Source organism: Giraffa tippelskirchi, chromosome 11, assembly GCF_054371585.1.
Source record: "Giraffa tippelskirchi isolate mGirTip1 chromosome 11, T2T-mGirTip1v1.2.pri, whole genome shotgun sequence".
In the NCBI taxonomy this organism is placed as follows: Eukaryota; Metazoa; Chordata; class Mammalia; order Artiodactyla; family Giraffidae; genus Giraffa; species Giraffa tippelskirchi.
The window spans coordinates 26,775,757-26,789,553 of record NC_137285.1 but is presented as its reverse complement, the minus strand read 5'-3'; the positions used below and the strand labels follow the sequence as shown (position 1 = coordinate 26,789,553).

At 48.7% G+C, this 13,797-nt stretch overlaps 1 protein-coding gene and 1 non-coding gene across 14 annotated transcripts in view; both read right to left on the bottom strand.

The window, feature by feature from the left end:
- The window catches only part of EP400 (E1A binding protein p400), a 103,237-nt gene that overhangs the window by 29,185 nt on the left and 60,255 nt on the right, over positions 1-13,797 (bottom strand). For all 13 annotated transcript variants that reach the window (XM_081541748.1, XM_081541750.1, XM_081541749.1 and 10 more), the window contains 9 exons: positions 13,137-13,301; positions 11,748-11,903; positions 10,436-10,530; positions 9,679-9,950; positions 6,323-6,525; positions 6,064-6,233; positions 3,815-4,011; positions 1,411-1,522; positions 1,118-1,261 (listed from right to left, as the gene is read on the bottom strand). In XM_081541748.1, the coding sequence (XP_081397874.1) occupies positions 1,118-1,261; positions 1,411-1,522; positions 3,815-4,011; positions 6,064-6,233; positions 6,323-6,525; positions 9,679-9,950; positions 10,436-10,530; positions 11,748-11,903; positions 13,137-13,301 (1,514 nt within the window). The remainder of the gene's footprint in view (positions 1-1,117; positions 1,262-1,410; positions 1,523-3,814; positions 4,012-6,063; positions 6,234-6,322; positions 6,526-9,678; positions 9,951-10,435; positions 10,531-11,747; positions 11,904-13,136; positions 13,302-13,797) is intronic.
- On the bottom strand, positions 4,256-4,385 carry LOC145528080 (small nucleolar RNA SNORA49). The gene has a single exon (XR_014070151.1). It is a non-coding gene; the product is annotated as a small nucleolar RNA SNORA49 (small nucleolar RNA).

The following is a 13,797-nucleotide window of genomic DNA, read 5'->3' as shown; positions in this document are numbered from 1 at the left end:
GTTTAAATTTGGGGTGCACTAGGTCTTCAGTGTGGAACTCGGGCTCCAAGAGCGTGCAGGCTCAGTAGTTGTGTCACAGGGCTTAGTTGTCCCAAGGCTTATGAGATTTTAGTTCCCCGATCAGGGACTGAACCCACATGTCCTGAATTAGAAAGTGAATTCCTAACCACTGGACGACCAGAGAAGTCCCCATCATGCTGTTTGAGATTTTCTTAAAAGCCTAAGGCACCTATCACCTATTTTTAAAACAACAACGTAAATCTGTTCCTCCTGATACAGAAACAGCTGTAAGTATTTCTATGCACCTGACATTACCCACAGACAACTCCTAGAAGAAAATGTGAGAGACAGTGGTTGTCTCTGAGAGGGAAGTGAGGACCTGATGCAAAAGACTTACTTTTCATTATAAATTTTTGAAGATTTTACCACATGCATTTATTACTACTCAATAATCAAACAGTTAAGTTTCAAAAATAGAAGAGGAGGCATCCTGTAGCCAAAAGCCCCTCCAAGAGGCAGGACGGGAGCAGAGCCTCAGGGAGGAGAGCGAGGTGGCCCTGACAGGTGGGTGCGTGATGTGTCTGCACAGTAGCTTGTGAGACAAGTGTGCAACCTGTGAGCGTCTGGGCCAAAAACGCACAAGGCAGGATTTTACTCAATCTCATAAACCTGAAGCATATCATCTCAGCACATAACCCACAAAGATGGCTGAGTGAAACAGCTGCTGTTCTCTGCAGTCCTGTCCTCAGAGTGGGGACGTGGGGCTCACACCAGGGCTGCCTTCAGCCCAGCAACACTGCGACGGGGGAGTGCTGAGACAGCAGCTGGCAAGGGCCGAGGGGTTGGAGCAGAAGGTCACACAGGACAGTGCAGGGTGGCCCGAGAAGTGTGGGTGGAAACGGTGACAGCGGGCAGCAGTGGTGGTGGTGATGAGGGCATACCACTCTCTTCTGCACCCTTCACCTCTTTTTACAGCTAAAATCACCAACAACAAAAGCAGGGAAGGAGAAAGCTGACAGATCAGGCCCAAAGCCTGGGGAGAGGGAACAGTGGTGCTGCAGGGGCAGACCCAAAGCTCCAGATCCAATGATGCCAAGCAGGCACTAGCCATCCTTACCTCTATGAAAGGTCTTGCAATTTTGGGTGCGATGGTTTCTGTGACAGAAGGTTCCTGAGAAAGGACGACAAACTCCTCGGCCTTCACTGGGAAGCCAGTATCATCCATGGGTGGATAAACCTCAAACAGCTCCTGGATCGTCCGCTGAAACAAAAATGCATATCACTGAGCCCGTGACCTCTTCACCCAGAAAACCACCAGCCACCAAACCCTCAACAGCATTAAACCCACCCATTCTGGTCATTGTGTGGCACCCCCTCCCCCGCCCCAGGCCTCCTCACGGATGACAGTACCTGTGTGAGGAACGCCATGGAGTAGTCATTTCCCTGAGCAGCCACTTCTCGGATAAGATCTTTGGTGCCATTTTTCAACAACTTCTCTTCAATGGAATTGCCACTCACGAGCCTACAAACCAAACACGGACACACACATGACAGCTAAGTCCCTGGGAGCCTGATGGCAGCCTGAGTGCCACGGTGCCCGGACCACCCAGCAGAACAGCACCCGTGTGGAGCAGCATGCTGGCAGCGCTCTGAGCTGCTTCCTTTGTGTGGTGGCCAGACGGGACTGGAGGCCTGCAGGGTCGACTGGCCACTACCCCACATGGGGTTAGCCATACCACCACCTCCCATGCAGCAGAAGGGCTGGCCCCAGAGGCCCACGTCACCCATGCCCGCCGGCCGTGTCCCCTCACTGGCCTGTACCTGGAAAGACCCCCCAGGACTCCAGACCCCTTAAGCCCTGTCTCCCTCAGTGCTGACGATGGTGGGCAGGTGCCCCCAAGTCACTGTGCACTTCCCAAAGGAACCTGTGTCTAGCGGCTGCAGCCCAAGGACCAGAGTCCCCTGGCTGCCGCTTCATGCTACTTGAAAAGCTGCAGTAACCACTCCTTACTTCCACGATCAGGGCTTTTGCTAAGATGATGTTAAACTTCACTATCTCTTTGGGGAAACTTTACAGTTTTGTGAACCAGGTCTTCTTGTCCCAGAACAGAGCATGTCCCGAGTTCATGACATTGCTCAGGTTACATCCTTTCACAACTTTACCCTCCACTCCTGCACATCCTGCACCTTTACTGCCAAGCTCGTCCCTGAGTGTCTACAGACTGTGGCTACTGAAAATAAAATGTTTTCCCCATTACTAGCTGCTGCTGCTGCTGCTGCTAAGTCGCTTCAGTCGTGTCCGACTCTGTGCGACCCCATAGACGGCAGCCCACCAGGCTCCCCTGTACCTGGGATTCTCCAGGCAAGAATACTGGAGTGGGTTGCCATTTCCTTCTACAATGCATGAAAGTGAAAAGTGAAAGTGAAGTCGCTCAGTCGTGTCCGACTCTTAGCGACCCCATGGACTGCAGCCCGCCAGGCTCCTCCATCCATGGGATTTTCCAGGCAAGAGCACTGGAGTGGGTTGCCATTGCCTTCTCCGCATTACTAGCTAGTAACTGCTAAAGGGCCAACGGTAAGCAATTACACAATGAAACATTATTTGATCACATAAACAATATACCAGATTTATATATATTTGCATGGAAACAGCTTCTAAATATATTGCTAAAACAAAACAGCATTACATGGTAAGAGTGCTGGCACGAACATTTTAAAAAATCAGGGAGGGCTTCCCTGGTGGCTCAGGGGTAAAGAATCTGCCTGCCAATGCAGGAGACATGAATTCAATCCCCGATCCAGGAAAATCCCACGTGCTGCAGAGCAACTAAGCCCATGTACCACCATTACTGAGCCTGTGCTCTAGAGCTTGGAGAGCCGCAACTAGTGCAGCCCGAGCGCCTTAGAGCCCGTGCTCTGCAACAGGAGAAGCCACCGCAATGAAAAGTCTGTGCACTGCAACTAGAGAGTAGCCCCCACTCACCTCAACTAAAGAAAAGCCTGCGCAGCAACAAAGACCCAGTAAAGGCAAAAATAAGTAAAATTATTAAAAACAAATTTATATTAAAAAATTGGGGATATGTCTGGAAAGACACTAAAATGCTACTAACTGCCGACTGGGCACGCTATTTACCTTCTCTGTGTGCTGTCCTTTTTTTTTTTTTCCTTTTCAATGAACAAGTAACACATTTACAATGAAAAAAAAAAATTAAGCTATTTAAACACAGTGTGTGGATGACTACATCTTGAAAATGGTAAGGGTTATACACGTGGGCTGGGGTTCCAGCCCTGGGCCAGCTGCCCTAGACTCTGCAACGACCCCTCCCAGAGGCGGCTGGAGCACAAAGGGAGAGGCATGTCACAGGCCTGCACATTTGGGCACCAGATGGGCAGACAGAGGGCCCACACACAGGCAGAGCCTCCTCTGCTTTTCTCAGCTGTGTGTGGATGACTGCTTATAAGATTTAAATTCTTTCAGTAGCCTGTTTACAAGCTGCCACAGTTAAGTTATAACAAATCATTTACATTTGACAATACCTGGAACAAGCTAAAACCTGAGATACCCTCGTAAGGGTCAGAGACTCTAGAAGAAATATAATAGGTACATGTTAGAAGGACAGCACTTGTGTCTCAGCAGCAAACCCAGTCACCACTGCAAACAACTCAACTACGTCCCAAGCAAGGCTGAGTGTAAAGAAAGAACAGACAGGATAGCAAGAATGTCAGCCCACCTGAAGGATAGGAAACACACGAGGCAGAAGCTTCTGCAGTGCACTGCAGCCACCCCTGGCTGCCCCGCTGGCAGCCCCCTTACCTGTATATGTGCACGTCCTTGCGCCGCCCAATCCGGTCGCACCACTCCTGGGCCTTGGCATCCATCACGGGGTTGAGGTCGTGATCGTAGAAAACCACCGCGTCCGCCTCCACCAGGCTCACACCCGTGGCGCGGCTGTGTGTGGAGAGGAGGGCGCAGAAGACGCGCCGGTCTCGGTTGAAACTCCTCATCAGTTCCTGGGGTGAGATAAGCTCCTGAATTAGCGCTCCTGACCAACGACAGGAAACCTCCAACATGTTCGGATGCTAATCAGTTAGAAATTATTTAGTTTGTCTTTCCTTTGACTCATGGTTCGTGTTCCAATTACATCGGAGTTTAGCATTTTATCCTGGTTCTTTCAGGCATGTGCACTCTCCTTCACTTACTGATAGCTAACATCTCTACCCTGTTTGAAGGTTGCCTGCCAGCCCCCCGCCCTGAACTGTCAGCTCCATGTGTAGGCCCCAGAGGACAGCAGAGTCTCCCTGGGGAGGGATGCGTGCTTGTTCATGTACCCTCCGGCAATGCCAGGAGCCTTACAGCAAAAGCTCCTGGAGTAAGGCCGAGGGAGCTGCAGCCAGCCAAGGGCAGGGCCCTCCACTCCCCTCAGTGCCTCCAGCTGAAATGGCTTCCTTCCCACGACGTCCCTCCTACAATGATATCAGTGCCCAAGCAGACTTTAGCAGGAGACCAGCCCTCTTCCTTCAAGAAATTCTCTATATACGGTAAGTCACCTACACATGAACCTTCAAGCTGCCAGCTTTCAAAGATGCAAAGGTGAGTTCGCACGTTCAACCACATAAGTTAGTTCATGTGTCTGGTGTAGATCGTCACGTGAGTGCATCCTCTACAAGTGGTTGTGATTTTGTGCACTTTACTGTACAGAGTATAGTGGTACATCATCTTTATTTCAAGCCCAGAATGTCCAGAAGCAACGTAAAAGCAGTGGCGACGTAGCTGATCGTGTTAGTTGGGGACCTAGGCTAACTTTGGTGGACTTACGAACAAACTGGACTTACGAATATGCTCTCAGAACAGAACTCATTTGTATGTGGGGGACTTACTGCAATGTGTTACATTCCTTTCCAGGGAATTTGCTACTTCAGACTGTGGCCTTCCAGGCCTTCTCAGCATGGCGAGGCCTGCGTGTACTGGATGATGTGAAGTGGGTAATGCGATGCACAGCCCAGCAGCTTGTCTGCACTCAGGAACACTTTACTGTGATACCAAGACCTGTTATGAAACACTGCTGAGGACGACTTCCTGGTTCACCCTGTGGGACACTCAGGACAGCGCCAAGCCCTGTGGCCCACAGGCCACAGTGGCCCACTCTTCTACTCCTGGACGTGGACTTTGCTCCCGACTCAGGGTTATTACAAACACTTTCACAGACAACAATTGTGTAGATATATCTTTAAGAAGCGTGGTGCTGCCCAAGGAAAAAGGAGTTCTAGATACAGAATAAGGGCTTCACTGATAGCTCAGTTGGTGAAGAACCTGCCTGCAATGCAGGAGATCCCGGTTCGCTTCCTGGGTGGGGACCCACTCCAGTACTCTTGGGCTTCCCTTCCCTTGTGGCTCAGCTGGTAAAGAATCTGCCTGTAATGTGGGAAACCAGGGTTCAATCCCTGGGTTGGGAATATCTGTTGGAGAAGGGAAAGGCTACCCACTCCAATATTCTGGCCTGGAGAATTCCATGGACTATGTCCATGGGGTCACAAACACTTGGACATAACTTTCACTTCACTTCAGATACAGAATTACTAGGCCAACCATATATCCGTTTTTAAGGTTTACAACCCATTCTGCCAACTTCCTTTCTAGAAAGGTGTCCTAATTTGCACCCCCACCAGCAGCCTGATGGAATCAAGTTACCCTCAGCTAACCTGGCAAGTAAAAACTGGGCATATTATTTGAACCTGCATTTTTTAAGTATAAGTCAGTCAGGAGGGCTTTTCTGTTTTCACATGGCTACTTCCTGAAGGACAACCATCTCGTTCTTGTAAGGCCCACATATCACCAATTTTGATTCTGAGACATCTAGTCAACTGGATTTCCCAAGTAACAGGACTTATGAAAAAATGTCAAAGGGTGCAGCTAAAGTCCAGAGACATTAAGAGGTTCTTCCCTTTGTTTAGATAGCACAATACTGAGACCGCACGGCTCCGAGAAACCAGCTCAGAAACTGGCGATCAAAGTTAACCCAACCAAAGCATAAACGGTAACAAAAGAAATGATTTCCTTCCTACCTGCCGTTGTTCACTGTTGGCGTTTTCATCAATTCTTATGTAGGTGAGATAATGGAAGTTCAAGAACATTTCTAAGATGTCCAACATGAGAACCATCTGCGATAAGATCAGCACTCGGCGTCCTTCAGACTTCAGCTTCTGAAGTAAGATGGCTAAGGCCTCCAGCTTTCCTGTGAAAGGAGTGACACAGACAGCATCTCATAATCCAAAGCGAGTAAGCCCGACATGGGGAGCAGAGAGGACGGGACGCCTCCGGTACCTGAGTCAAACTGGACCAGCCTCAGCTCGGGGAACCGCAGCGAGTGCAGAGCCGTCATCCGCTGCAGCTGCTGCGCATAGGGCGCCGTGTGCTCCCGCAGGCAGTGCCGGAAGAGCCGCATCCTGTGGCTGTAGAGGGAGGGTGGCCTTGCCACCCACAAGCGCGGGGGCACGGCCACCACTGGTGGGATCACGCACACCACCCTGAGAAGCAGAAAGCATGCATGTCACAGGCGACACCCACGGCACCTCCACCAGGCAGTCCCTCTGGCTCAGGCAGCGAAGGCTCGAGAAGGCAGAGGGCAGAACCGTCTGGCAGTGGGGAGTCACGAGAGGAGTCAGGGTGCCTAACTCCAGTGACACGGGGGGGACGTGGCTGCTGGAACACACCATCACAGCAGCCACAGGAGTGGGTGCTGGCCAGTGAGGGCTGCCCAGATCAAAATAAGCAGTGCAGAGTACTGTCCCCTACCCCCTGAGAGCACAGGGATGTGTGCGGAGGCGGGACACAAGCACTCTGTCTCCTGGATGGTCTGGGGAGGGTGTGAGCCCGGAAGCTGCTACAGCCACAGCGTCCCCAGAAGGGGAGCCAGGCTTGGGAGGAGGACGCCCTGCCAAGGGCAGCAAGACGACGACTCAGAGGACCCGGAGAGTCGACTGGACACCCACCTCCCGACCTGCAGACACCACCTGCTCCAGGAAAGCCCTCTCCCTTGCTGCAGGCAAACTGAAAACTATTTCTGATCAAAATTCTAATCAATGAATCCTAAGAAGCACTAAATAAATGGAGATATTCCATAACCATGGATAGGAAGATCCAATATAGTCAAGACATCATCAGTTCTTCCCCACTTGATCAAGACATTCAATTCAATCCCAGCCAGCTATTCTGTAGATAGTGATAAATTCAATCTGAAGTTTATATGGAGAAGCAACAGACCACAACAGGCAACACAACACTGAATAAGAAAAAGTCGGATGACTGGCACTACCTGACTTCAAGATTTACTACAGTAATCAACAGCATGATACTGTCAAAGAACAAAGAGATCAATGGAACAGGACTGATCACCAGATTTTCTCCACAAATAAACTGCAAGGAAAAAAAGAGGGGGAAACAGAACCTAGATTAAAACATACATAAAAGATATAAGTTGATGTTATGTATGCACCTCATTGTGACTCCGGTTTGAGATATTAAAAAGCCATGAAATAATCAGAAATGTGAACACTGAACAGACATTTGACGATATTATATCTGCTCTGTGAAAGACAAAGTCAGGAGAATGAAAAGACAAACAACAGACTTGAAGAAGATATTTGCAAACGATACAGCTGCTAAAGAGCTGTTATCCAAAATATACAAAGAACTCTTAAAATGCAACAATAAGAAAAACAGGGGAAGCGATAGTTACAGAGTTTGGGATCAACATGTACACACTGCAGTATTTAAAATGGATAGTCAAAACAGTCCTACTGTAATCATAAAAATTAAAAATTTTTAAAAAATGGGCCAAAGACCTTTAGAGACACATTACCAAAGACATACAAATGTCAAATAAACATATGAAAAGATGTTCAACATAACATGTCATGATGGAAATGCAAATTAAAACAAGATACCACTATACACATCTATTAAAATGGCTGAAATCCAGATCACTGACAACACCAATTGCTAGCAAGGATGTGGCGCAACAGGAACTCTGATTCATTGCTGGTGGGAATGCAAAACAGTACAGTCACTTTGGAAGACAGTTTGGCAATTTCTAACAAAACTAAACATTCTCTTACCACAAGATCTAGTGATCACATCCCTTGGTATTTACCCAAAGGAATTAAAAACTATGTCTACACAAAAACAGGGATGTCTGCAGCAACTTTATTCATAATTGCCAAAACTCCACAGCAACCACGTTGTGTTTCAGAAGGCAAACGTTTTTGATTTTTTTCAGTTGCATCAGGTGGCTTGCAGGATCTTTCTTCCCTAACTAGGGATTGAACCTGTGCCCCCAGCACTGGAAGTGCAGACCACCAAGAAGTCCCAGTGCGTGAATGTTTTTAAACAAACTGTGGTGATTCCAAGGCTTCCCAGGTGGCACGAGTGGTAAAGAACCCGCTTGCCAATGCAGAAGATTTAAGAGATGCGGGTTCAATCCCTGGATTAGGAAGATCTCCTGGAGGAGGGTGTGGCAACCCATGCCAGTATTACTGCCTGGAGAATCCCACGGACAGAGGAGCCTGGAGGACTACAGTCCACAGGGTCACAGAGAATTGGACATGACTGAAGTGACTTAGCTAAACACATGCATGGGGTGCTTCCAGACAATGGAACATTATTCAGTGTTAAATAGATATGAGTTATAAAGCCCTGATGAGACATGGAAGAACCTTAAATGCACATTCCTAAGTGAGAGAAGCCACCTGAAAAGGTTGCCTACTGTATGACTCCAACTATAAGACATTCCAGAAAAGCAAAACTATGCAAACAGTAAAAAGATCGGTGATTGCCAGGTTTTGGTGGAGAGAGAGGGATAAATAGGAAGGAATCAACCCAAAGGGCAGGGAACAGTTTTCCTGGAGGGTGGAGAGACCATCTGATGCCAAAGCTGAAGACCCCAAAATCGATTCTGAACAGACTTCAAAGGACAACTTGGGGAAAGAAGTAAGATGAACGTCCACAAAACAACCACAAAAGTTGGTGGGGTGCAACACAGTGAGCATTTATCTTTTGGGGCTCCAAAATCACTGCGGACAGTGACTGCAGCCATGAAATTAAAGACAGTTGTTCCTTGGAAGAAAAGCTATGACCAATCTAGACAGCATATTAAAAAGCAGAGACATCACTTTGCCAACAAATGTCTGTCTAGTCAAAGCTATGGTTTTTCCAGTAGTCATGTATGGATGAGAGAGTTGGACCATAAAGAAGGCTGAACGCCAAAGAATTGATGCTTTTGAACTGTGGTGTTGGAAAAGACTCTTGAGAATCCCTTGGATGGCAAGGAGATCAAACCAGTCAATCCTAAAGGAAATAAACCCTGAATATTCATTGGGAAGACTGATGCTGAAGCTCCAATACTTTGGCCACCTGATGCAAAAAGCCAACTCAATGGAAAAGACCCTGATGCTGGGAAAGATTGAAGGCAGGAGGAGAAGGGGGCAACAGAGGATGAGAAGGTTGGATGACATCACTGACTCAATGGATATGAGTTTGAGTGAACTCCGGGAGATAGTGAAGGACAGAGGAGCCTGGTGTGCTGTAGTCCATGGGGTTCCAAAGAGTCAGACACGACTTAGCGACTGAACACCACCACCAACAGTGAGTGAGTAAAGAATGCTTACAATACTCTACCTTACCTGTCGATGACATCCTGGAGGGATTCTTGACGTTGAGTCAGCGTCAAAATCAGGTCCCTGTGACTTTTCGAGGGCGATGTGTACCTGCTTGCAGGCCCAGCCCCCTTCCCGTGACCACGGTCATAAGCCCTGAACCAAGGCACCTGCTCTCTGCCAGGCAGGGAACAAACCCCCAACAAGTCTCTGCCGTAGATGGGGGAGCGGGAGCAGCGCCGTTCGTTGATGAAATAAATCTGGTCCAGCCGCTCTTTCAGAAGTCTGGTCTTCTCCTCCTTCATCAAAAACAGGGATGAAAATGGCTACTGAGAAAGAGCATGGCTGGACTTACTGAGCCCTGTGAGTCCCTCGTGCATGGCAACTGGCCATAGAACACGCTTAAGACTCGTGGGCCAGGCTCCACGGAAAACCGTGACAGAAAAGCAAGCAGAGAAAACAGCGCCGTTTTCATTGCCAACGTGAGAAGTATTTCTTCAGACACAGTGAGCATTTCTAATGTCTGGAAGACTAGTAGAAGCATACAAAAAAAAATGGGAAAGGTAATTTTTATAATCCTAAAGCCTAGTTGATTAGAAAAAGTGTTTTTAATTCTCTAATTCAAGGAGACAGAGTGTTTTTGATGGCAAGTAAACAGATAACACCTCATAGAGGCGGTGAGATATTAGTATCACAACCCTCCCCCGTGACAAGCAGCTTCCGAGAAGGACTTTCGTGTGTGCAGGGATGACACGATGCTGCCCTGGGGTCTACTGCACCATACCTGGGTGGGGCCAGCGACAGGAGAAGCTGGTTTGGAGGCCGCTCCGGGTTCTCCTGCAGCCAGGGGACTGACTGCCACTCGACCAGGCATGCCCACTACAAATGCAAAAACGAAGGGCTGGCACACAAAACTACTGGCATGCCCTCTAGAGGCCCTCCTTCACTGGCATGCTTCCTGGAGTGTCCTCGGCTTTCATGAGCACATTTCTAGGATATGTCAACTCAAGTGTAAATCATTCAGAACCTACAGTGAGGCATTCCTGCCCTCTGGCCATGATCTGAAGTGAACGTCATGGTCTGACTCTTTGGAAAGAGCCCTGTGTGCACCTCAAACCTCCCCACCAACCCGCTGAGCAGCAGCCACATGGGCCCTATGCTCTGCTGTCCTTGGCATCTCAGCGGCATCAATCCTGTGTGCCGGGACAGAGGGATGCCGGGGCCCAGGACAGTCTGCTCCCATCAGCCAAGCCATGTTGCCCGTCTTGACAGAGACTTCTCCAAGAGGACTGTGAAGGGGGTGGCTGAGGACTGAGAAGGATTCACTTGCAGAGAGCAAGGGGAAGGGTCGAGATGACTAGAACCCAGTGGCTGGACTGGTGTCAGGCTGGGAGTCTGGGGCCTCACAGAACTGAGCACCCTCTGGGGAGAGAAAACCTGAAGCACGAAGCCAACCAAATACAAGTAGAACTGCAAGTGGCCCAGCGCAGTGACCAGGCCCCTCCAGCACTCACCCCACCAACAGAGCCCCTGAGAGAGATGGGTTGTAGTGACCAGGGGTTCCAGTTGGGAGAGGTCCTTGCCACCTCCACACATCAACCTGAAGAAGCGCCCATGTGCAACAGATGGGCTCCCCAGCAAGCACCGCAGGAGGGTGGGTATGTCTGAAGCAAGGGACCCTGGCAGGAAGCAGGTTGTGGGGGTGCTGGGAGGAGCACCAGCCAGCTGGCAGAACAACCCTGTTCCGTTACCTGACCGAGGGAAATTCTAGCACGTTCCCTAAATGTATTTGTAACATGAACAAGCAAAATTTCTCATGATTCCAAGTCTCTTGTTAGAGCAAAATCAAAACAAAAAATCTTAAGGTGAGTGACGGCTGGTTGTATTCAACCAGGACCTTTGGGAACAAAAGAGAAAGAAAAGAGACACAGAAGACACGGGCCGTCTGTGGAAATCAGAGGCAGCCGCAAACAGGACTGTCGGGTTCTGGGGCCTTACAGAACCCATCAACACCCTCCACCTGCCTCAGAAGCAAAGAGAGTTGGTAAGAGGTTTCAAAGCCAAGTATCCCTCCAGCTCAGAGCACTCCACTCTACCTGGCGGGGTCACAGGCGTGGGGCTTGGGCCACCAGCTGGAGGCTTGCTTCCCAGGGCATTCAGGGCACCCGCCTGAGACACAGTCTGCATCACCACGGGGCCAGGAGGGCGCAGGTAGGACTGCCCAGGCGCCGACACAATCTGGAGCACGCTGCCTGCAAGCAGAGGGCACGGGTCAGTCACGGGGTACCTGTGCCTTCTATCCCCTAGCCACAACCACTTCCAAAGGTACAGAATGAGGTGAGAAACCAAAAATCCAGAATCAAATTTACTCCAATGAGGCAACACAAAGTTCAGTTTACTAGAGAAAGATGGAACTACTACATTCACAATGAATGAAAACTCTGAGGATCAAAGACACTTGGCTTAATATCAAGAAAAACTTCTGCAACTCCTTGCAATGCCAGATTTCAGGCAGCGAGGCAGGTTCCCACTCACTGTCTGCTCCAAGCCTGAGCCATCATGTGGGTGGGGTGTGAAGGGGGTCCTGCCCCCAGATCACACACTGGGTGCGTGCCAGCTGGTCAAGCTAGATGAAGAAATATCAAAAATCTCTGTGGCTCTATGACCACTATTTAAGAAACCTGCCATTTTCAGCCTCTGTGTGATTTAGTCCTGAAGTCTTTCACTCTGGAATTATACTCTACCAAAACTAGAGTGCACCAGAAATTCTTAAGAGATAGCCTCGCCCTTCTGGTCAAAAAACTGGAGAAATATGGAGTAAACCAAATGAAACCGTTTTTTTGCTGCAGGCTTCCTGGGGGCCTCCATTCTGCTAACGTGTGACCCTGGTATCCACTTGGAACACCCCAGACTGGGCTGACAACTGAACTGTCTGCCCCAACAGAAGCCGTGAATGATATGTCTTGGGAGGCTGCTTGGGGAGGTGGCCGGACCCCACCTCTGGGAGCTCCAGCCAAGTCACTGAGGATGAATTTTAACATCCCACTCAAACTGCAGCCCCTTGTTTCCTCCAAGAAGCAGTTACTGCAGGAACATACCACTCTCAGCCAGAGGTGGTCTGGAAGTTTTGTCTGAACATAAAAGAAAATAATTTCTCCTATGTAAATTGCTAGTCTTTTAGAGTTTTGAAGGCAATTTACCTCACACTAAAATCTGAAAGGAGCAATTATTTCTATTTTGATTTTTAGACTAGGGAACTGTATTCAAAAATTTTTTTAATTACTATCCTCTATGTAATATGGACCAAGGGCCAGGCCACTGGGTGATTTACCAGTCATCTCCCTCGTCTTTAGAACACCTACAAGGTTAGACTCATTTAGGCCACTGCCAGGTGAAGCACCTGAGCTAAAGGGGCCGGAATCACAGCTGCAGGGGGGTGCCCCAGTCAAGCCCCTATTGGGTAACCGCCCATCAGAGAGCCTTACCTTGGAGCTGTAGGGGCTGGCCAGCCGTGAGCTGCCGGAGCTGGCTATGCGACAAGGTGAACTTATTGCCTTGGAACTGCAGGGTCACGGGGGTCTCTGGCTGGGCGACTCGGCTAGGCGGGCCTGCGAGGGAAGCCAGCTGGGCTATTTTGACCACCTCCCCACCTGCAGAGATGCAGACAAAATGGGAGTGAACACTCTTTGGAAGGGTTGGCGACTGCTATACTGACAAGCACTTGTCACAGAGAATGACCGTCTGTAGCAAACTAAAGCATCACAGGAACGTTCATTAGGTATTGCTTTCTAACACTTTCAGAAGATATTTTAATAGAAAAGAAAAAACCATTAGAATTAACACCAGGTTTTAATGGTCAACTTACTTAATTCTAACTGGTAGAAATTTTAGAGTATCAGATATTAATAACTAACCAAACCATTAAGGAACGTTTTACTTTTCTTTCCAAACAAGAAAAAGTAGCAAACATCAAAAGTAGCAGAAATGTACTAGTCATACACTTTGAAACTCTCATATCAACCTCTTCATTTCAGAATATTTTTAAAATGTGAGAAAGTACATATCCAATTTAGCTCACAGAGACAAATGAGATTTTATCACTACAGATATAAAATACAGAACTAGCTTCAATTATACCCATAACCT